The 23,829-nt window shown below is 50.7% G+C and overlaps 1 protein-coding gene across 1 annotated transcript in view; it reads right to left on the reverse strand.

The window, feature by feature from the left end:
• Positions 1-23,829, reverse strand: part of GALNT14 (polypeptide N-acetylgalactosaminyltransferase 14) — a 91,358-nt gene that overhangs the window by 40,019 nt on the left and 27,510 nt on the right. The window contains exons 3-6 of the mRNA XM_028496594.1: positions 10,352-10,450; positions 4,378-4,445; positions 2,238-2,303; positions 1,989-2,110 (exon numbers count right to left, since the gene is read on the reverse strand). Of these exons, the coding sequence (XP_028352395.1) occupies positions 1,989-2,110; positions 2,238-2,303; positions 4,378-4,445; positions 10,352-10,450 (355 nt within the window). The remainder of the gene's footprint in view (positions 1-1,988; positions 2,111-2,237; positions 2,304-4,377; positions 4,446-10,351; positions 10,451-23,829) is intronic.

Consider the following 23,829-nt stretch of genomic DNA (forward strand, 5'->3'; position numbering starts at 1 on the left):
AGATCAGCTCGGTGCTTTGTGACCACCTAGAGGGGTGGGATAGGGAGGGTGGGAGGGAGGGAGACACAAGAGGGAAGAGATGTGGGGATATATGTATATGTATAACTGATTCACTTTGTTATAAAGCAGAAACTAACACACCATTGTAAAGCAATTATACTCCAATAAAGACGTTAAAAAAAAAAAAGAGTTTCCGGGTTGGGGAAGAAAGCAGGGTGTGGATTCCTTTTCCATGGTCCATCCCAACTCTCCCTCGAAACTCTGCCCAAAATAGGTGTTCGACAAATGTCTGGTAGTTATCTTAGAGGCACGAAGCGAGCCCGTTTTCCTCCTACTCCAACCTTATCACCTCCCGTTGCATCTAGTTTCATATTATCATTTCCAAACACTGAGCACCTTACTCTGTGACCCCAATGAGATGATGGGTACCACCCTGGGTTTGTCATCTGTTAAGGGAGATAGAGAACTAAACCCAGAAAAGGAAATTGTAGGGCTAAGTGGGCAATTCTTGCTGGGAGTGATCCCAGCTGACCACGCAGTCAGGAAAGACTTCCTGGAGGAGGGGAGACGTGGGTGAGGCCCTGGAGAGCAAGGGGGTTGTGGTGAGGAGGGGAAGGGCATCCAGGGACAGGAAGGGATCAGAGGGAGATGAAGCAGTGGGCATGTCGGGCACGGTCAAGGAGGAGGAGCAGTCTAGCTTTGTAAGAGTGTTAGACTGGGGAGGCTTGCTGCATTTGTAGATGGAGCACAAAGGGAGGGGAGGACGTGGAAGGGCCTCCAGCGCCGGGCCAAGCCCCTCAACAGAATGGTCTGCTCATAACCGACTATGTCTCCATCCAGACCTCTTCACCTGGTTATGTCACACACTTAAACGAGCCCTCCCGATCTCAGAGAAAGTGGTCACGGGATGGATTTTAACATCTAGGCCCAGGTGTGGGAACTCTGTACACCCACCGAGGTTCTCTCAACGGATGAACAAAGTTGGTAAGGATTTCTTAGTACTCTGAGCAGTTCACACATCTCAATTCTTTTATCCTCTGAAAACCATCATTTTGCAATAGGAGTCAAGGAGCCACCTTGAAGAGTGAGAAGGAAATAACCACAGCACAGGGGGAGATGCTGTTGAGGCAACACTGAGGTCCCTGGTGTTGGCGGTACCAGCTAGGAAATATCAGCCCAAATTATATGATTCTCCCAGAGGCTGTATCCTCACCTGTGAAATGGGTATGTTAAAAACACCCGGCTTCCCACTTCACAGAGCAGCTGCAGGAGACAGTAACTCAGGGAGGAAATGGACAGCATAAATGCTAGTCACAGACACTGGCATCTAAGCCTGCAGTGCTTTCTGCAGATCAAGGCAGGGGAGGGGTGGATGGATTTTTGGGAATATAAAATAATGATGGGAACATTTAAAAAATATTTTTTTAAATTTCAAGAGGAATAACTGAGACCCAGAGAGAGAAAGCAGACAGAATTCTAGAGTAATTTAAGGGCAGACAGAGGCAAGGAATTCAGGCCTCTTAGCATCCACCCCCCCACCCCCGCTCCCACCTTGGCCTTTGGATGAGGGTGACACGTGGCTGGAGGTAAGTCAGAAGCCTCAGGATTTGCGTTATGAGGCCTGGTTAATTCCACTGCCTCCTTTTCACAAATGACACTCATCAGCACTCCCTTTCTGGAACTTTCTAACATCTGGGAGAAATCGTCCTGGGCAGTTCTCTTGGCCAGGAAGCTGCGTGTGTCATGTACCAGCCATAGGCAGCCCCACCTGCAGGCCTGCTTTGGGTGACAGTGTGATGCAAAGAAGAGGTCCTGGGCTTTGTTCCACCGCTGCCTGCTGGGTGACCCCGGGGAAGGCCACTCTCCCCCATTCTCTTCATCTATAAAATGGGGACAGCAATCTGTCCCACCCATCCCCCAAGGGATTGAGGACATACGTGAAGTCCTGAGCTTACGGAAGTAGGGGGCACGGAACCCACCTCGCTCACCTCTTTGACCCTGTGCAGCAGGGGCTGGAGCCAGTCCCTGTTCACCTCACAGTGGCTGTCGAGAAAAGTCAGGGTGGTGCCCTGGGCAACATCAGCAGCCCGGATCCGGGACCGCACCAGACCTGCAGGAGGGACAATCGGCCGAGTGGGCGCCAGCGTCGCTCCGTTGTCTGGGACCACACAGAACACACATCCAAACGCATCCCACCCCCACCCCCACCCCGGCCCCGCCCAGCAGCACAGACCCACCTTGCCGCTCGTTATTGCGTAAGCATTTCACCTTGGGTAGCTTGATGAGCTGTCTGCAGTCCTCGGCTGCAAAGACAAAAGGTCACGTGGATTGAGCGCCTTGGGGTGGAGGTTAGCGGGGGAGTAGGTGAGGCAGCCCTGCCTGCCGTCCCCGGCCCCAACCGCGGTGCCCTGTCTTGATGCCAGGGTGTCTCTGGGCTTTGGAAGGGGCTGACTGACCACAGCTAGCAAAATACAACGTGGCCCAGTCTGTGCAAAGTGGCCGCAAGGGGGCCACTTTGGAGCAGGTCAGTCACACAGTGGCACCTGCGTACTTGCTGGAACACTGCCAGATGGGAAATCTGGGCATGGTCACCTGGAGACATTTCTGCTTTTTTATAGATCATTCAAAGCATGATCAGAGTCCTATTCACTTACGTGGGGCCTGATAAAAAGCCGCTGGGAGGCCAGAGAATGGATGAGACAAATTTTGGAGTTTCCTTTCAGTTCATGGACTCACTACAGGAGACCCTATTTGTTAGGGGATCCGTCCGGTGTATCCCGTCACCCAGAGGTGGTCCAGCTCTCCACCATGCAGGGAAATGTGCTGGGATAGGCAAGAGACCCATCCTAGGCATTCACCCTGGGTCGCCCTGGCGTGCCCGCCTGCCCCAGCACTCCTGGGCTCTGAACGCCACATCATAAGTTTTGATTTTGCTTCACTGGTTGGCCAACCTCAGCCTCTCCGCTTGGGTCTGGACTCTACAGAGTGACCACAAAGACTTACAAGAGCTTCCTCGGAGCCAGGTGCTGTTCTAAGCACTTCAAATATGTTAACACGTTCATCCTTATATAAACCCTATATATCATTGTTATCCCCATTTTACAGGCAAGGAAACTGATGCACATAGAGGTCAATAATTTGCCCAAGGCACACAGCTAGTAAGTGAGTCAGTGACAGGTCTCGGATTTGAAGCCAGGCAGTTGGCTCCAGAGGCCATGCTCTAACCATTAAGCTATTCTGCTTCTAAGTGAATCCAGCAGCATTCCCGTCTCCAGCCTCAGTGCCAGCTACCTCCCGGCAGGACGAGTGTCTCCCCAGCTCCAACCCCTTTCTCACTGGGGACGGGAGATCAGATCACTGAGTTTCAGGACTCAAGTCCGATCTGATTACCCTGGATCTGGCGCACAACCCACTTGTGCGTGACTTCCAAGGTTCTGAGGCTGTGTGAGAGGTGTGGGTTTCCAGCCTTCCTACAGCAGACCCCAGTGTGGTAGTGGCTCCGATGCCCAGCTTCCAGCATCAGGGCTGGTGGGGAGAGACTCCACTCTTCTGGGACTCGGAGCTGTCCCCAGTGGCCATCACCTGCTTCCCCTGGTCTGTCACTGGGAAGAGGCGGTTCTGCCTGCAGCAGCAGTGGGGCTGGTGTGACAGTTCTCGGAAGAGGAGCCAGCACTATCCACACTTGAAGTGTAACAGTGCTTCTGCGAGGATCGTACCTGATCGTCAATCTGAACACACGGGTGTCTGAAACCTCCCACGTGCTTTTCTCGGGGAAAGTGGACTTGGACTGTGAATTTGGGTGGGACCCAGGTTCTTGGACAGGATGACTAGGGGATGGTAATGACCAGTGTTTGGAAGGCTGGAAGGCAGCTGCTCACTGTGTCATGGCCAAGTGATGGGATGTCCCAAAAACTGAAACCCCCCCTCCGCACGAGTCCTGCCGTGGGAATGAAAGGAAGAGGGTAGGTGGCCTCAGATCAGGCTGGCGGATTATCAGAGTATACGAGTGAGGAATCTCTAGTCATGGGCCCTGCTTCAGGGCTCGGGGTCTCTTTGAAGGTATGGGGTCTCTTCAAGTCCAGGAATGTAGGTTGGGGGCAGTGACACACATGCATACACACACCAACCCCATCAAGAATCTACTGAATTGATCTGGTTAGATCCTCAAAGACTCATGGCAGAGAACCCAAGACATTGTTTCTCAAATGTAAGGTTTATGTACTTCTTGAGCCCCGCCTGGACACTCAATGTCTTCCAACCTACTACAAACCCAGGCTTCTTCCGCCCCCAGGGAAGCGGTGGGCTCACCTCTGCTGGTTACACAGGGGCTGGGAACAGACATTTGTGTCCACAGCACAGGAGAGCGATGGTACTTACGGTCATTGCTGAAGTCATCGACTAATATGATTTCCTGGAGGAGATTCATAGGGGTGCGGTTTAATATGCTGTGAGATTGGAAGAGGAAAGATCATTATGACTTCCAGCGGCAAATACATGTATCAACCTGAGCTTTAAATAGACACCATTGCATTTGAAGAATAAAACTCAGAACAACCGAAAAGCTTTGTCCAGTCACCTGTGAGCCACTGGGATACAACTCTGCTGTGTCTTAGTGAATGTCACCACCACCCACCTAGCACCCAGAGATCCAGTGCCACCCTCAACGACCCTCCCTCTCCCCGAAATCCTGCATCGCATCAGTGACCAAGATGTGCTGGTTTTCCTTGAAAAATATCACTCAAATCACCTTCACCTCTTATACCTCCAACCTGATCCAACCTCTTTTGCCTGTTTTTTTTTTCAATAGCCTGACCTGTCAGGCCATCCTCCCGTGATCTCCAGAGTGAGCTTTCTGAAGCATAGATGTGATCTCCGGTCGTGTGACTTTCCTCACTAATGCAAGTACATAGGTTGACAAAAGACTCCCCACAATCTACACCCCAAACCCTCAGCATGCTCTTCAAGGCTTTTCCCGACCTGGAGCCAGCCCTCTTTCCAGCCTCCTCGTGCCCAGTGCCTTTATCTGCAGACATCCTGCTTGTCACAACTGAGGGCCATTCTCCTACCGCTGCCACAGCGTGAAATGCCCCTCCTGTGCCACAAGGATCCATTCAAATGTCACTTCCTCTCTAGCGCCTTTCCAAGCCACTTAGTGAGAATGAACTGCTTCCTCCCTGGGGTCCCTCAGCTGTTTGTATCTGAAGCTTCCTGCGGCTCTCACGCCAGCCTGACTCCAAGGGCTGGTTTTGTTGGCCCATCAAAATGGCCACCTCCCCGGCGGCAGGGGCCTTGTCAAGCTACTGTCTGTACTGCCAGAGTCCAGCTGTGCCTTGGCCCATGACCCCATTCACTCCATCTAGTGCACACCTACTATGTGCTGGGTGCTGGGTATATGATGAGGATCAAAGGAGACGTGAGCTCTGTGAGAAGCTTGTGGTCTAGGAGCTACTTACTATAGGCTGTGTAATCTTGGGCAGGTTACTTTACTGCTCTGTGCAGTAAAGTATTCCCATCTGTATAACAGGGATAATAATAGGACCTATCAATCACAGGGCTGTTGGGAGAATTAAAGGAGAATGTTTCTAAAACATTTAGCACAGTGTCTGCTGATAACAGTGATACCAAGTGTAGCAATTATTACTGTTTTTTGCATCAGTGGTGATTTTTGAATTGACTTCATTTCCTCTCCTGTGCTGTGGATCTGTACCCACAGGGCAAGGTTAGGTTTCTGTGTTCATTCTGGGTTTCAGGCCTGAGATGGCTGGATCCTGCTTCTCCTGAACACGCCAAACTGCATGGTTCCTCAGAAACATTCCTGGGCCACACCACCCACCGTGGGGCACCCAGCGCCCTGCGTGTATTGAGGACGGGGTTCAGATGGGTGCTGGCGGAGGCGTGTGTGCACCTGAGCCCTGTTTCTGGGGAGCTGTCCTTTCTAAGCAGGATGCAGAGACTTTCCAGGAGGAGAACTTCGCCTGGAGCTACCTTTATTTATGAAACCTTAGTTCTCACCATGGCAACTAGTGTGAAGGGGAGAGAGGAACCCCGACCCCAAGCCCTGAGCCCGCTGTTGGGAGGTGGGGACAGGGAGGGCAGGAGGGGGTGGGAGGGAACCCTCGCCACAATCATCCGAAAGGAAACACACCAAACCCAACAACCAGCCTTCTAATCAGAGAGGGATGGGGAGAGCGAGGCTGAGAGAGAAGGAAAAGTTGCTGGAAGAATACCCTCTAATGAGGTTTGATTACGACTGTAGCTTCTGCACGCGATCTCCCCAAATCCCTGCCGGCTCTTTGAAATTCAAGAGTTCTCTTCTGTGAACATCAAAAGGTAAATCGCGTGCAGCTCTGTGCTGGTTGAACTGAGAGATGATTAGCGAATAAAAAATGTCCAGGGTTTAAAAAAGAAAAAAAAAAAAGAATGAAATCGTCAGCGGTAAGTGCTAATTACACCATTTCCTGGTGACACCTGGCTGGTTTTTGCTCCTCTAAACAGAGCAATTGGAGTGATGGTAGGGGTCACCGAAAAAGTGACTCGGGGCTGGGAGGGCCTGAGATGGGCAGGTGCTCTGGGTGCCTGGGGTGGCTGGAGAAGGAGACAGGTCAAGTCCAGCCCAGGGGACCTGGCTCGGCCCAGATGGTCCCCCTGGGTCCTCTCTTCTGCTGCACACCCCACCCTCATCCCCTGGACCCTGGTGGCTTCCATCTCCCTCCTTTGGTCTCACCAGTTCTCTGCCAGGAAAGCTCACCAGTCCCTCCACAGCCAAGCCGACCCTCCCTTTCCTCCAGGGCCCAGCTTTTTCCTTGCTTCACCCCCACTGCACTGTTCCGCGCCCTTTCCTTTCACAGCCTCGCAGGGGAGTGAGCGCTCGCCTCATGGGCGCATCGGGGGTCACACTCGTCCTGGGAATTATCCTAGAACTGAGTCTCCTATCCACAGCTCGCTCTCTGCCAGAGGGCAGCTTCCAGCAGCGTCTACACCTTCTGCCCGCCGCGCCCTAACCATGGGGCCCCCCCGGAGGCCCCTGAGAGATGGCAGGTACAGCAGCGTGGGAGGCCAGGCAGCCACTACCTTCTATTACTATGCGATCCTGAGCAAGACACCGGGCAGGTCCCAGCCTTCATTTCCATCTGTAATTACATCTTCCTTGCAAAGGCAGGTGATGTTAATACTTGACCTACTTCACAGGCTACTGTGTGTATGAAATGAGGAAATGTATCTGAAATTGCTTTGTGAACTGCACGGGGCTATGGGCAGGCAGCGTTTAACAGACGTTCCATAAATACCAGTTGAATGAAGACCTGGGGCCGGTTGACAGTTGAGTTTAGTCGTTCTGGAGTCAGACCGACTTGGGTTCGAGTGCTGTGTCTGCGTATCTGCCATTCACTCACCGGAGAGCTTCAGGAAGCACCGAACTGTCAGCACAACTGCCTCAGCCACAGAAAAGGAGCTTAGCACCCTGCCTGGTGCCCAGCAGCTGCTCCCGGAATCTGAGGATTGATCATGATGATGATACTGGTTCTCAGCGTGTGACCCCAGAACCAGCAGCATCAGTATCACCTGGGGACCTGTTAGAAATGCAAAGTCTTGGGCCCCACTCTAGACCTACTGAGTTGGAATATGTGGGGATGGGGCCCAAGAAACCATGTTTTAACGAGCCCTCCAGGGGATTCTGATGTCTGCTCAAGCTTGAGAGCCACAGCATCAGAACCCTGCTGCCTACCCGGGCTGGGGGTGCCTCATGACACCTGCTGTCACCTACCCAGGCTCACTCTGTGCCAGGCACTGTTCCAAGGCCTTTACCTACCTGAAGTGGTTCACTCCTCTCCACAATCATGTGAGGCAGTTATTACCAGTATTCCTTGTTTGGCAGAAAAGGAAACTGAGGCAGAGAGGTGAAGGAGGTGCCCGAGGTCACACAGCTGGTAAGGGCAGAGTGGGCAAATCTGGCCCCAGGGTCCAATTTCTTAACCATCTGAATCTGAGAGACTGCTCCTCTAAATCTAGGTTATTACCAAAAGCCACAGCAAGGAGATTCAAGATATAAACTGGCCAGTCAGCATGCTCCAGAGCCCCCCCTGGGAGGCAGGGGGCCGGAGGATGCTCCAGAAGAAGGGGGCGGCCCTGGGTCTCACATATACACAGCGTCTCGTGGCAACACCAGTCAAGATAAACCATTCTTCAGGGCTTTTCTCAGTCCTTAAGTGAGAAAAGCCCCCTAACTCGTCAAGGCCGTGATTCTCTCTCCCTCCCCGCATCACCCACTGCATCGTGCCTCTGCCTGGCTCTGAGTGCCCTCACGTGTGCCTTCCCCACCCCCCAGCCCCGGCTAACGCAGGTGCTGCATGGGAGGGACGAGAGGGCAACTCGCTCCTTCCCAGTTCCTCGAGCGTCCTTCCCTCGCCAGAGCCTGGCAGCAAACCCATGAGAATTCTAGAAAGTTAAAGATGAAAAGACGCCTTAGAAAAGATCCTTTCATCAACAACAAAAGTGAGATAGGAAGTGCTCTTCATTCAATTCTCTCTCAGTGGCTAGCGAATAATTTGTGCAACAGGATAGGGAGTAAAAGGGAGGTACGGCTTCCCAAGGCAAATGACACCCGGTCACGGAATTTCCTAGAAGTAATCTTCTTGCCTCCACCCCTAAGATTCACTTCCATGCTGCCTGCTAATGATGTTAATGCCCGTCTGGTCATACCTGGCTCTCGGGCCCTAATTCTGCTGTTTTCATGCATCACACTTGGGTCTGAGCCAGGGGCCTGGCTCACACTGAAGTTGCTGAGAGGCAGGAAAGAGGTCCTGAGCTCTCTCAGCAAAGCGCCCAGCAGAATGTGGGGTACAGTCTGGCACTTCATGGGGCCTTCTGAAGAGCATGGTGTTGATGGGCCCCAAGTCCCCTTCAGAGTGCAGGGCCCCAGGGCCTCGGGGGAAGCCCTCCATCAGGCTGGCAGACAGAGGCGCTGGGGCTGCACCCCTACTGCTCCCCACTTCCACCCAGGAAGTCAGAAACCCGAATCCTGGCTCCTGTGCTTCCCAGCTCTGCGGACTTGGCCTCCGTTCACTACGTTCACCTGGACTTCCCAAGGTTCGATGGGGCTCCAACTGAAGTGAGAGATAAAGTGTGTTCTGTGGACCATAAAACTCAGCATACATTTAACATGTTAATATTATTATCATAAAGTACCATTATGACTATTATAAAGAGACGGAGAAGCAGCAGGAAGAGAAGGGGAAATATGTCTTAGAGCTGAAAGGGATGAGTCTGAGGGCAGCAGCTGAAGTGCCCCCGAGAACATAAACATAGTGTAAGGAAAGCGCGGGGGACCTGGGGTCCCCACATTATAATGGCCCCCAAATGTCCCAGGGTAATGTCTTCTTGTGGGAAATGTGATAGAACTTGAAACATGAAAGACCTTTCTATCACCATCTTTACAGATGTGGCTAATGACCTGTCCAAGGTCACAAGGCAAGGAAGTGGTAGGGTGGGGACTTGACCCAGGTCTTCAGACTCCAAGTGTGGTGCCTTTTTAGGTACCCCAGAGCCTCTTTTCTTTTGAGAGCTCACTAGCTGTGCAGATACAGGGATGGCTGCTCTGTGCCAGCACAGTCTCAGTCCTTTACCTGAATTAACCAAAGCAGCTCTATGCCGTAGGACTAATTATTATGCCACAGGGAGGTTAGGTAAGACATGAATAAGATACAGGCCTTACCCGTCAGGAGTTCATTGAGGATTACATCTGGGAAAAATGCATTAAGTGCTAGAGTAGAGATGTGCAGAGAAGCAGCCCAGAAGAAGGCCCTGATGGGGTGTGTGTGTGTGTGTGTGTGTGCGTGTGCGTGTGCGTGTGTGTGTGTGTTGAGGGGGATGGAGGTGCGTGGCATCAGAAGACTCCTCCAAGGAGGAGAAGAGGTCAGCCTGGAAGGCAAGGAGTCTCTCTCGGATGATCTTGGCAGACCCGAGTTCTAATCCCAGACTGATGCTGGGGGTGGAGGATGTACTCAGCCACTCGGGGCCCCGGCTTCCTCATCAGCCGTGAAAATGAGAACTCATGTTCTAGAGGCAGTCTACGCAGTGGTTAAGGGCAAGTGCTCTGGGACCAAGTCCTCTATGACTTCCAGTGACCTTCTATAAGTAACCCGATGCCTCAGGCCTCTATCTTTCCTCCTATATAATGGGATAATAGCTGCCCTCATAGGAGCGTGAGGAGTGACTACTAGCGGATGCATGTGGAGCGTGCTGAACAGTGCCTGCAGGTACTCAGAAACACTTGAACTGGTGTCCCTCCCCGCGCGGACAGACATGCCCTCGCCAAGTGCCAGCCTGGAAGTCTGACGGACGGGAAGGCTCTTACCTGCGGATGGTTCTGAGCAGGGTGGAGCGGGCCTCGTTGTGGAAGGTGATGATGATGCTGGTAGGAGGAAGGTCCGTGCAGTACCCCAGCAGGGTGCATCTGGGGAAGGCAAGGCAGCGGGACAAGAAGACCTTTAGAGACAAAGCAGATCTCAAGGGCTGGAACCAAGGTCATCACTGGTGTGGACAGATGCCCGGTGTCTGGTGGGGCCCCCTCCAGCTGCACAGCACTGCGTAAGACCCCAGGGCCTCACCTGGCCCTACGGGGGAGCCCAGGAAGCTCCGAGAATGATTAGAGCTGAATCTCCCACCACCTCAGGGGAACTTGGGCTTGGAGTCGAATTAAGTTGACGTACAGAACATAAATGCGGGATTTCCCGCGTGCCTGGGTTACAGCACATAGTTCCTGGTAGCCACATAAGCCCACCCCTGAGCCTTGGGCTCTGCTGCCCAGTCTGTGTCCATCCCAGCCTGCCAAGGCCTCACTGTGTTCTGGGCCAGCAGCTCCAGCCGACCACACCATGCTGACCCCTGACTTCTGGCCACACACACCGAAATCCGGCATATTTAAAGAGGCAGAGCCCTAAAACCCAGCATTCGCAGGAAAACCCCATCTTGAAAAGCATTCATTTCCCCATGTCCAGGATCATTTTGTATGACAATTACATCTGGGGTAATATCAATTTAATACCTCACTGCAAGTGAAAATTGTAGCCCGCAGCCCGAAAATTACTATAATAATGGAAATAAACCCACCAAGTGAGGCTGGGGCCACCAGGGGCAATCCTGGGTAAATGCTGCCTCCTGTTTCTTGCTGTTACAGGGGTATTAAATGAGGAAGTAAATAACAGATGTTTGGTGAGTCAAACATTTCCTCTCCTCAATTTCTAATTTCTTCCTAGGCTTGGGGCTTTTAACTTGGGGTCCAGAGACCCAAGGATGGACTTCAAGCGGACTGTGGGCCCTCTGACATTGTTTGCAAATGTGTATACCCAAATGTGTCTTTATTCTCTTCCCTGGGAAGATGGTTCATAGCTTTCAGTAGATTCTCAAAGAAGTCTGTGGCCTGAAACACTTAAGAACCTCAATCCTAGGCCAAAGGGCATGACATCCCTTTGGCCTCCCTAATAATTCTGAACACTTCTTCCTAGAAGAGCAAACCCTGAATAAGAGGACTTACACAGACAAGGCAGGGCTGTTGTGCTCAGGACCTGAGCACAGACTGGGATGGGTCAGCCACAAGGAGCCAAGAATTGGGAAAGGAAGGCCCCAGGGGAAGAGACAGTGGAAAGGCTGGTCATGACCTTCAGGCCTGCCTGTGCTCCCCCCACAGAGACAACTTCTCACCACATCACGTCAGCTCCACCTACTAATAAATCCCCACCCCCTGAACCCACGTCTCCTTTCTAGTCCCCATGGGCCCGGCTCAGAGAGTCTTTACTCCTCTGGGGGATTCCTGCAGTAGTCTCCTGACCAGTCATCTTGCCTCCACCCTCTGCCCCTGCCAGTCATGTCCAGTCTCCACAAAGCTCTGCCCAGGTCTTCCTCTGGCTTGAAGCCTTCAGTGGCTCCTGATATAGAAAGTCCAAACTCCCTATCACAGCCTTCAAGACCTTCCACAATTGCAACTTCATATGCTGCCATAACTTTCTGTCACTGCTCTCACTATTACCTCTGCATGGAGCAGTGTCCTTTCTCTTTTCTCCACCAGATGAACTCCTACTCATCCTTCAAGACCCAGAGCAAATATCTCTTGTCTACAAAGGTGTTCCATACTGCCCCAGATAGGTAATGACCTGTCCTTTGTGCTCTCATAATTTTGTACATATCTCTCTCCTGGCACTTCTCAAGATGGACTGTCTCCCCCACTTGACTATGAGTTCCTCTAGGGAAGGACGCTTGTCTATCTCCATGTCCCTAGAACAAGAGATACGTATATCAGATGCCCATTCATGGAGAAAGAGAGAAAGAAATTCAGGAAATGCATTCCTAGGTCAGCTGATGACTTAGCCTTTTATGCTTTTAAAAGGGGAGGTAGCCAGCCTCCCAGATGGCTTCCGGGGATTCTCAACTACTGGTCCTAGTATAGTTCTGTCCCTCACTGAATCAGGGCTAGCTTATAGGACTAATAGAATATGATGGAAGTGACAGTGTGTGAGTTCTAAGGCTAAATCATAAAAGCACCGAAGACTCTGCCTTGGCCACTTGGAGGGAAGCCAGCTGCCATGCCGTGAGGACACTCAAGCAGCCCTGTGGAGTGATGCTGACGTGTGCTGGAACTGAAGTCTCCTGCCCACAGCCGGCACCAACTTGCCAGACACAGGAATGAGCTCCCCTGGAAGTGAGTCCACCAGCTCTAGTCAAGCCTTCAGATGACGGCAGCTCTAGCAGCTCCAAGCCTGAACCGCCCAGCCAAGATGCTCTGAATTCCTACTTCACAGAGACCACAAGGACAATCAATGATTCCTGTTGTTTTAAGCCACTGAAGTTTGGGGGTGATTTGTTGTGCATTAAATAACCTTTATAAAAGAGGAGGAAAATGCCTTGAAATGGCCCCTAGTGAGAAGAGGCCTTGGACTTGCCTACCTTTGGATTCAGACCTGAGTCTAAGCTGGGAGCAGTGGGGAGGGAGGAGGGCAGGGGGCTGGCAGAGGTGGACTTGGGGGGGGGGTCCCTCGATTGGTGTGCTGCAGGGTCCATGGGGGGCAAGGAGGGGCTGGGAGGGACCCAGGCAGAGGGGTAGGCGGCAGTGAGCACGGTGAGCACCAAAGGAATGAGGGGGGTGTCAGGGAGTGGAAGGGTAATCATCTGTCTCTTTATAGGAAGGTGATAAAGCAGAGAGCTTAGCAGAACCTCCCTGTCTCCATCAGAGACGGGGAGAGAAGAGAGACGAGCAGGATAACTGAGAAGACCGTGATGCCAGGGCTGCGCTGAGGGTCAGGCCTGGGCACTGCGCTGGAGACGGCGTCCCATTCCACACCCTGGGTGGCGATGGGATCCCAAATCCCAGCTTTTATGAGGTAAGTTATTCGGGGGCAAGTTGGTGCAGGAGGTACTGGGAGTTGCCCGCTTAGAGAGCTTTTGGGGACGGGGCTCCTTTTCCTGCCTTGGAGGCATCCAGCTGGGGGGGCAGGGGTATGGCCGCACAGTGACGCAGCGGCACGCATGTGGCGCTGGGAGAACAGAGGGAAGCGGACCTCCGCCCGGGGGGCGGGGGTGGGGGGTGGAGTGGGTGAAGAAGGCTTCATGGAGGAGGAGGTGCTGGATCTCACAACGTGAGATAGGGATGGATGGACACAAACAGGGTACAGCATCCCCGTCACAGCATGGTTCTGGACCCGCAGGCCGGATGCCCAGTGAGGCAGCTGGCAGAATACTGGCCCAGGGGTCTGGATACCACTGACCAGCTGCGAGACGGTGGGTGAACCACCCACCTCTGCAGGCTGCTGTCTGCTCGTCTGTAAAACAGAGCTTGGGCCCAATGCTCTCCTGCTAAAGGTTCCCAGAGCATCAGAAATCAGAAGCTTTGATCGTCGCTGACGTGTAATAAGCGTGGTTGATTTGAACGAAAGGCCGCGAAGGCCGTTCTGCAGCTGAGGCTCAACTGTGTGGCTGGTCATCCAAATTTACTTTTCTAAGACTCAGTATCTTCATCTGGAAAGTGGAGACAACAACTTTTAGCTTGTAGATTTTTCCCCCTAAATTATTAATATGTTAGGTAATAATAGATGCTTGACAAATAGTAACTATCATTATTATTATTATTATTTTTTGCGGTACGCGGGCCTCTCACTCTTGTGGCCTCTCCCGTTGCGGAGCACAGGCTCCGGACGCGCAGGCTCAGCGGCCATGGCTCACGGGCCCGGCCGCTCCGCGGCACGTGGGATCTTCCCGGGCCGGGGCACGAACCCGTGTCCCCTGCATCGGCAGGCGGACTCTCAACCGCTGCGCCACCAGGGAAGCCCCGGGAAGCCCCGCGAAGCCCCGCGAAGCCCCGCGAAGCCCCTATCATTATTTTTAACATCACGTTTAAATCTGCAGACGCCTCCTCCCGCTGGGTGGAGCCAGATCCTGCACAGGCTGGAAAGGCGGCCTTAGCGAGTGGTCCTGCCCTGTGTCTGAGAGGACAGGGCAGGAGGCGGCCAAGAGAGCAAAGAGAGCGTCGTGTTAGAGAAAGGGGCCCGGGCTGTGACGTCGCTGTGAATCCTGGATCTGCTGGAAGCTGGCTGTGTGCCCCTGGGCACGTCCTTTACCTTCTCTGAGCCTCAGTGCTGTCACCTGTAAAATGAGGACAAATACCTCCCTTTCAGGCTTGTTTGTGAAGATTGCAGAGAATACAGGCCAAACACGTGGTGTTTTGTTTCATAGCTGCTGAGTAAATGGTGGTGAGAATTATTATTGTCATAATAATATTGCCTCCAGGCAACGTTCAATGCTTTTGAACTAGAACTACAAACTCAGAGTTCAGCCGAGGAAGGAAGGGGCTTGGAGATGACCTAGTCCAACCTCCTACAGTGGGCAGAACTTGGCCCAACAGGCGTCCATTGGCGCCTGGGCTGCTTTGCTCCTGGGCCTCAGCCCCCTCCAGCCTCCTGCTCCTGCAGGATAAAGGACAGGGGCTCTTCCTCGAGGTTGGGCAGAAGTCCCATAAGCGCCTCCTGTGTGCACAGGCCCAAGGGAGGGCGGGCCGCCAGCAGGCAGTGCGTCACAGCCCCGAGGCACGGGCATCCCGGCTCCCGGCTCTGGCCCTCAGCTCTGTCTTCCTCCTGTCCCTGCTCTCAGCTCATGGTGCCTGGACACATCCTCCGTCTCCTCGGACCCTCACAACAGCCTCTGAGAACCTCTACTCCACAGACGAGAACAACTGAGGCGCAGGATCTCACTCAAGGTCACACGCCTGCTGAGAGGCCGAGATGAGCTGCGTCCAGGTTCCGTGACTTCTAATGTGGTAGTTGTCCCTAGCATCCACTGTGAACTCAACCTGGTTAAGGCACAGGAGCCCAAGGGGACAAGGCCCTGCGCATGAGCCACCTGCCCTTCAAAGCCCAGGGGGGCTGCAGTCCCGCTTGGAGGCGAGCCCTGGGCACTGGCAGCAACAAGGCCAAGGGGCCAGGAAAAATCCTTAAAACAGGCCACTGCGAGGAGTCAGAATGTGCGTGGGCTTCCTGTCAGAGGATCTAAAAGGTTCATCAAACAGCAAGATCTATTAGGGGCACCAGGGGAATGGAAAGAGCTGCCAACACTGAGATCTAGCGCCGGCAGATGGATGAGAAACATGTTTATAATTCATTAAAGATTCAGGGGTTTTACTGGAGAGAAGAGCTAGCGAGCAGGAAAGATGGGTGTGAGGGTGGAACCAGGAGGAAGGGCGGGACCACCGCTGTGTGCAGAGACAGATGCCAGCCCTGGGCTGCTGTCCTGATTACCACAGCAGCTCCCGAATAATGCGCGCTCCTCTGAGCTGGTTCTCCACCTGTAGTTTCTTTTTGGACTTTTCATTTTTTAAAGAAAGATTCAACTGACTTAATTTCTCCAAGTTCAGGTGGGTCTCACAGTGCTTCCTAACCATCCACCTCTTGAGTGTTCAGTGTCATTTATTGGCCGAGGATGCTTCCAGAGAGGTGTTCTGAGATGCTAACCCCTGGCACGGGGTCAGAGCTTCCTTTTCCAACTCTTTCCATCTCTCCACCAGCCAGTCACTGCTCTGCTGCCTACCCTGCCTCATCCCTGCACCTGAACAGGTGCCAAGCGGGGATGTTAGAAACACCCCACGTGAGGATGACTGTCAGTTATCACAGAACTGTAATGCTGTGCACATGCCTTTTATTTTATTGCACAAGCTCATTAAACTGGCAGCAGCCCGTAAACAGAGTGTTATGATCATGATGATCATCCCCATTTTAGCACTGGGCAGCAGGGAGAAAAGATGTGATCATATATTAGAAACATTTGGGATTTTATTCTCGAGTGTGAAAACAGGAGGGAGTGATGGAGAGGCAGACCCGGTAACTTTGAAGCAGAGAGTAGAGCATAATAATTATTATCACTAAAATGTCCAGAATTGACAATGGCTCTGTGTCTAGGAGGCAAACTCTCGAAGGGGGGGCTCTGGCACCCCAGAGGGGAGGCTGAGGGCAGTTAGAGAAAGGGGAAAGGTCACGCAAATATGCAGCATGACCCAGTGGAAATCAGGCCTGGGGTGGGACACACTGGGCCAACCCTTTGCCACTTGGGAGCTGGGCAGTGACTTCCTTGATGAAATTATCCACCTCAGGGAAGGGTTTTGTTTTGTTTTGTTTTGTTTTTTTAACATCTTTATTGGAGTATAATTGCTCCACAGTGGTGTGTTAGTTTCTGCTTTATAACAAAGTGAATCAGTTATACATATACACATGTTCCCACATCTCTTCCCTCTTGTGTCTCCCTCCCTCCCCCCGTCCCTATCCCACCCCTCTCGTGGTCACAAAGCACAGAGGTGATCTCCCTGTGCTATGCGGCAGCTTCCCACTAGCTATCTAATTTACATTTGGTAGTGCATATATGTCCCTGCCACTCTCTCACTTCGTCACAGCTTACCCTTCCCCCTCCCCATGTCCTCAAGTCCATGCTCTAGTAGGTCTGTGTTTTATTCCTGTCCTACCACTAATCTCTTCATGACATTTTTTTTTCTTAGATTCCATATATATGTGTTAGCATACGGTATTTGTTTTTCTCCTTCTGACTTACTTCACTCTGTATGACAGACTCCAGGTCTATCCACCTCATTACAAATAACTCAGTTTCATTTCTTTTTATGGCTGAGTAATATTCCATTGTATATATGTGCCACATCTTCTTTATCCATTCATCTGTTGATGGACACTTAGGTTGCTTCCATGTCCTGGCTATTGTAAATAGAGCTGCAATGAACATTGTGGTACATGACTCTCTTTGAATTGTGGTTTTCTCTGGGTATATGCCCAGTAGTGGGATTGCTGGGTCATACAGTAGTTCTATTTTTAGTTTTTTAAACTAAATCAAACCAAGATTTGACCTCCATACTGTTCTCCATAGTGGCTGTATCAATTTACATTCCCACCAACAGTGCAGGAGGGTTCCCTTTTCCCCACACCCTCTCCAGCATTTATTGTTTTTAAACAACTACTTAGTGACACCTGCTGCCAGGCGCTGTCCTGAGCACCTAACATATTTAATGTTCACAAATAGCCCTGTGGGAGGGGGCACTGTTTAATGGATTCACTCAGGAGGAGACTGAGGCGCAGGGAGGTTAAGTAACTCACTGCAGCTAGTGAGCGCAGGCCTGCTGCATATCCTTGTCACCAAGCCACCACCTCTCCGTGCCAGCACCATTCCAGGCATCAGGGTATCCATAGCTGCCGTCTGTCCCCTAGGTGTACTCTGGGCCCTGCACACCGTGTGGACCCCTGGGCTCACACTCAATCACCACCCCCAAGGAGCAGCTTCTACCAAGCTCTAGAACCCAGCAGGGAGGGACAGGCTGCCTGCCGTTCCCGGGTAGTGACAGGAAGACTGGGACACTGCTGGCTGAGCCACCACAGGAACATCCTAACAGGGGCTCCCACTTTTGCCCAGATGGAGCCTGAAAGGGTGGGCACAGGGTGATTTCAACGAGGTCCTGGGAGGCGCGTGAACCTGTTTTTAAGCAGAAAGCTGCAGTTTGTCCCTCCGATTCCCGCAGGTCCAGAGCACGCTCCAGAGGCCAGACCAGACATAGAAAACGAACGGGTTATCTTCTCCACATGTGCCATTTGCCTGAACCCTACAGCTGCAAAGGCCAAGGGAAGTAGGCATAAGCTGTAAAGCGGGGGTAGGGCTAGTTTCATGGGAGAACACTGTCCCCAAGGGAGTGACGATCTGGATTCCCTGCAGGTGGGTGGGGCACAGCCTTTCCTTGCTCCCCGCTTCCGTCTCTGTCCCCCTGTGTCCTCCACTATAGCCCAGAAGAGGTCCCAGGGAGACCACGTCTCTTCCCTATTCTCCTGCCACCAACACCCCCCCAAAGCTGACGTGTGTGAGGAAGAAAGGACGAGAGGGGAAAAGCTCTTGGCCCAGTGACCTTTCCAGAATGTCAGCTCCCTCAGGACAGGGACCAAGAACACCTAATACATTTCCCAGCTCAGTTCTATGCAAGGAAGCCTGCTCTCAGCTATGAGGAAAAGGAAGATGACCGAAAACTATAAAATGCCAAATCTGTAATTGACCTCTAGGTTCAAAACTTGACTCTTTAGAAGAGAAAAACACGAGCAGTATACAAAGTATGACAGCTGTTAAACCAGAAATTCCGTTTAATCTCATTTCATGGGCAACACTACACACTGTAAGGCATGAAATTTTTATTTCGTGTCAACTTCACTGGGATTTCACATGCAGATTAATTTGTTCATCCACATAAACATATACTGCTCCTACTTCTTGCCTCAAGTCACCCTCACTTACTGTTATGGAAATCCCGCGTCTCAAAAAAGACACTTAAGATAACAGTGAGATCTGCTATTCCATGACACTGCTACATTTTGAATTGCTGAGCATGTTATTATTTTTTTTAAAGATTGTTTTTTGATGTGGGCCATTTTTTAAAAGTCTTTATTGAATTTGTTACACTACTGCTTCTGTTTTATGTTTTGGTTTTTTGGCCGTGAGGCATGTGGGATCTTAGCTCCCCGACCAGGGATCGAACCCGCACCCCCTGCGCTGGAAGGTGAAGTCCTAACCACCGGACTGCCAGGGAAGTCCCTGCTGAGCATGTTATGAAATTCTAGTATCCTGGGAAGGGGATAAGTGGGCCAGGGCCCCTAGGGAATTGAACTGCTTAGGAACTTGGCTGTGCTCTTGGTGGGCAGATGAAGGCCCCCAGCACCTACCTCCTTGTGTAATCTCTTAGCCTTGAGTGTGGACTAAACCTGGTGTCTTGCTTCTAAGGAACAGACTACACCTAAAGTGATGGGATGTCACTTTTGTGATTAGGTCACAAAAGACAGTGACTTCCATCTTTTTTGCTTGTATGTTTTGCTGAAGCAAGCTGCCATGATGGGGAGCCCCACATGGCAAAGCACTGAATGTGGCCTCTGGTCCATAGCCTGTGAGGGACTGAATCCTGCCAACCATGTCAGTGAACTCGGAGGAGAGTCCCCCCCGAGACGTGTCCTGAGATGCCTGCAACTCTAGCTGACACCCTGAACACTGCCTGTGAGAGACCCTGAAGGAAAGGACCCACCTTGGTCATGCCTGAATTCCTGACCCACAGAAACTGTGAGATGATAACCATTATTTTAAGCCACTAAGTTTCATGGTAATTTGTTATGCAGCAACAGACAATGAATACAGGTACCCTTAGCTCCTGAAAACCCGAGTCCCCCAGGATTTCTCACTGCCCTGGGGTCAAAGGTAAATTCTCTCGGGTACTTGGTGGAAGAGCTATGCAAAGGCATCACGATTCTCCCAGCGCAGAGCTCCCGAGCTCCCACTGGACCCTTCATTCATGCTCTGTTGGCATCAAGATGTTGCTAGGTATAGGATTCCTATGGCCACAACATACAGAGGGAAGTTCTTCAGGGGTACCTTTGGGGTTTGTTCCAGTCTTCAAAGATTCAGCTCTCTTAGGGCTTCTTAATATGAAGCAAACACATAGAAAATTGTTGACTCTCTTCTCATTTCTCCCGTGGATGGTGCATAACTAGTACCCTTCCACACGCACAGAGGAGAAGTTAATTCATCTCATATAATGGATGTCATAGGGCTTTAAGGCTTGATTCACTTGCAGAAGTCCAGTAAAGAAAGGCTGACCTAGATGGTATCACAGACATCCCTCCATTCCATGAACACGAGGCCATTTGGCAGAGCCCTTGGTCTCCGGCTGGGCCTATTTAGGCCAACAAATGCATTCCCTGTACCAACGATCACCATGTTCTCGGTTGAATCTACCTGTCAGGCCAGCTCAGGGTCTGCAGTTCACTTCTTGCTCCTTGGAGAACCCTCTGGATTTCTTAGCCACCTACTTCCAGTAGCATCACATTTCTAAGAAAACCTACATCTTGACAATTCTAGGGCACTTCCACCATCGTTAATTGCAGGCTCCGCAAGCTCATTTTCCTGGCGATGTACCAATGCCCCAAGGGTTCTTTGCTGACACACTGCGAAGCTAACTGGAGAGGGGTACACTAGGATGTAAGGGGCCATGTTGTCTGGAGGGCCCCAAAGGCTCAGTCTCTGCCGCTATTTCGCAGCCCAGAGTAGCTGGAAGACCTTTCCCTCTCTGGCTCCATACAAACTCCTGGGCTGCTGCAATACTGGACTGGAATGGACCACAGAGCTCCTCTGGTTAGTCAGTCGCTACATTGTGAGCTGCTGGACTGCATCTCCAGGAGAAGCCTATGCATGCTCTGAATAAATTCTACAAGAGTCAAGTAAGTTTGGCACATGAGAAATACTGGAAAACTACTAGATTAACTTTTTGGTGATCCACCCATGTTAAAGGTTCTGGGACTTGCGCTAGCATCCTGTTTACCAAGATTTGACCTCAAACCCTGCCCTAAAATCCTTCACATATCACGGGAACTCACATATTCACAGGATATATATATTGTATCAAGCCTACCACTTAACATCCTACCAAAAACAGAAGTTTGTAACACACAGGTTTTAAAAGCATTGCTTCCAGCTCCCTCCTTTTTTAAAGATGTGCAACCTGAGGCCCAGAACAGTGAGCAAATTGACCTGCCACTTCACCCTGCTTGGCAGCGGCCAAGCTAAGATCGCCTAGTTCTTGGCTATTGAACTTGCTACTTGCTCAAAGCACTCAGGCTTGGGGGGCCCTGGCAGATGGTTTAGAGAAGCCCCAGGCCCCAGTCCACATAGGGTTACTGGCCACCTCTGCTTTCCAGTGCCCTTTTACCCCCTCAAAATATTCCCACCAAGGTCCCTATTACTTCTCTATGTTGCTAAATCTAATGGGAAATTTTCAGTCTTTTCCTTGCTTGTCATCTCTGTAGTAGTTAATATTGAGGGTCATACATTTCATTAAATGTTTGGATCTTTGCCCTTGGCTTTGGTAGAATCACCCTAGCATGGTTCTCCTCTTCTCAGGCTGTTTCTTGGTTTTCCTTTTCTTTCCCTCCTCTGAAATTCTGATGCTCCCCTCCAAAATTCTCTCCTAAGCCATTCTCTTCTCAGTCTTCCTTCCCTCTAGATTATTTTACTTGTTTCCAAGCCTTCCATTTCCCATCTGTTTGCTAATGATCCCAACCCTGACCTTAATCTGATGAGTATCTTCTCTTGGATGTCCCCACGAGATGACCTTTCAGCCACCCTCTGCTTCTCATACCTCGCCCAAGCCTGCCGATGATAAGCATCTTCTCTTGGATGTCCCCACATCCAAGAGAAAGGCTGAAAGGATGACCTTTCAGCCACCCTCTGCTTCTCATACCTCGCCCAAGCCTGCCGACCCTTCCGTGTTCCCCAGCTCACCATCTACCATGTGCCCAAACCCAAGAGATATTCTCGAATCCTGCCTCTCCGTCCCTGACACCAGTTTCACTAAACCTAGTCCTATCAATCCTTCTTACTTATCTCTCAATCTGGCTGTTTCTCTCTATTCCCATCACGTCTTTGCTGGATAACTGCAGCCACTTCCTAGCTGGCTTGATCCCCTTCCAATCTCTCCTGCATGCTGCAGCTAGAATGATCATTCCAAACTGCAAATTTTTAACATGTTTCAACACTGCCCAACTGCTCACAAAATAAAGTTGAAACCCCTAATCACTACTTACCATCCTTGGTGACCCGGCATCACCTGTGACTCCTCTCTTCACATCCTCCAACTTCCAGCCATGTTCTGCCTCACCTGCTCTTTCTTCCTCTGGACCTCAGCAGGCGCTGCCCTCTCTCCCACGTGTCTGAAAGGCACTCTCCTCTCTTCCAAGGCCTGGCTGTTTTTTCCTCTTCTAATCCTGGCCTGGAAGGTACTTCCCCTCGGAAGCATTTCTTGATCTCCAAGTCTTTTCTATTGTGCCCCCCTAGGACCCTGAACTCACCCCATCACTGTGGTTTATTACCAAGCATTGGGAACTCTCCGTCTCTTCTGCTGACTCTTAGCTGCAGTGAAGGCCAGGACTTATTCGTAGTTATAACCTCAGTCCCTGGCACGGCGACTAAACAATAAACATCTGAATAATGAGTGGATGAGTGAATGGGGGAGGAAGCAGGTGAGGCTTCCATGGGGGCAAAGCCAGAGGAGAAAACGTCCCTTGTCAAGTGACAGGTGGCACCAGCTCACGGAAGCTGCAGAGCTGTAAGCTGAGTGACGTGCCAAGGTCAGTCACACAGAGGAGTCCACACAAGTCACCAAAACTGAGAATGGTACCATGTGGGGAGAATGGGGAGCCTTGGGCTAAGGCTGTCCTAGGAGACTTCTGGGACAGTCATCTGGTGCCTGTGGACAGGTCTGATGCATTCTCTGTTGCACTGAAAATACTCAGCTATGTTTAAAAAGCTGGGATGTTCCCCTTGTTCACTGAAGTCCCAGCGATGAACAATGCTTCCTTACGTGGGAGGGGAGAGACTGAATCCTAGCTGATAGGACTGCCAGACTATGACTCAGATGCTCTTTTCTCCCAGACCTGTGCTGTCCCATACAGTAGCCACAAGCCATCTGTGGCTATTGAGCATTTGAGATGTATCAGAATAGAGATATGCTGTAAATGTGAAATACACACAAGATTTCAGACTGATAAAAAACGCAAGATACCTCATCAGTAATTTTTTTTACCTTATTTTATGTCAAAATGATAATTTTGGGTGTACTGGGTTAAATAATACATATTATTAAAACTGATTTCACTTAAAAAATTTTAATTTTTAGTGACTTCCCTGGAGATCCAGTGGTTAAGACTTCACCTTCCAATGCAGGGGGTATGGGTTCGATCCCTGGTTGGGGAGCTAGTATCCCACATGCCTCGTGGTCAAAAAACCAAAAAACCCATAAAAACAGAAGCAATATTGTAACAAATTCAATAAAGACTTTAAAAAACGGTCCACATAAAAAAAAAAAAGTCTTTAAAAAAATTCACTTTTTAAAATGTGACTATTAGAAAAATTTAAATTACATACATGGCTTACATCTATTTCTATGAGACATCGTTGTCCTAGGTCATTACTGAACCTAGCTTGTATATAATCTAATTTAAAATTTCAACATTAGTGTCAGACAATAGTTTCTAGATATTGGGTTCTTTCATATGAGTAAAATAAAATTTTAAAAAATTATAGAGAAGATTACGAGGTTTGCAACATTTTCTTTTGCAGCAAAATTATATTTTAAAACTCTCATCATCTAGCATCATTGTTATTTCATAAAAGAAAGGGTGTTTAAACACTGAAGAAGGCCACAACCTCAGAATCATCAAAAGCGTTACAAATTGTAAAATTAAACTTTAAGAAAATCTCCCTCAGCATCTCCCCTTT

This window comes from Physeter macrocephalus, chromosome 12 (genome assembly GCF_002837175.3).
Source record: "Physeter macrocephalus isolate SW-GA chromosome 12, ASM283717v5, whole genome shotgun sequence".
Lineage (NCBI taxonomy): Eukaryota > Metazoa > Chordata > Mammalia > Artiodactyla > Physeteridae > Physeter > Physeter macrocephalus.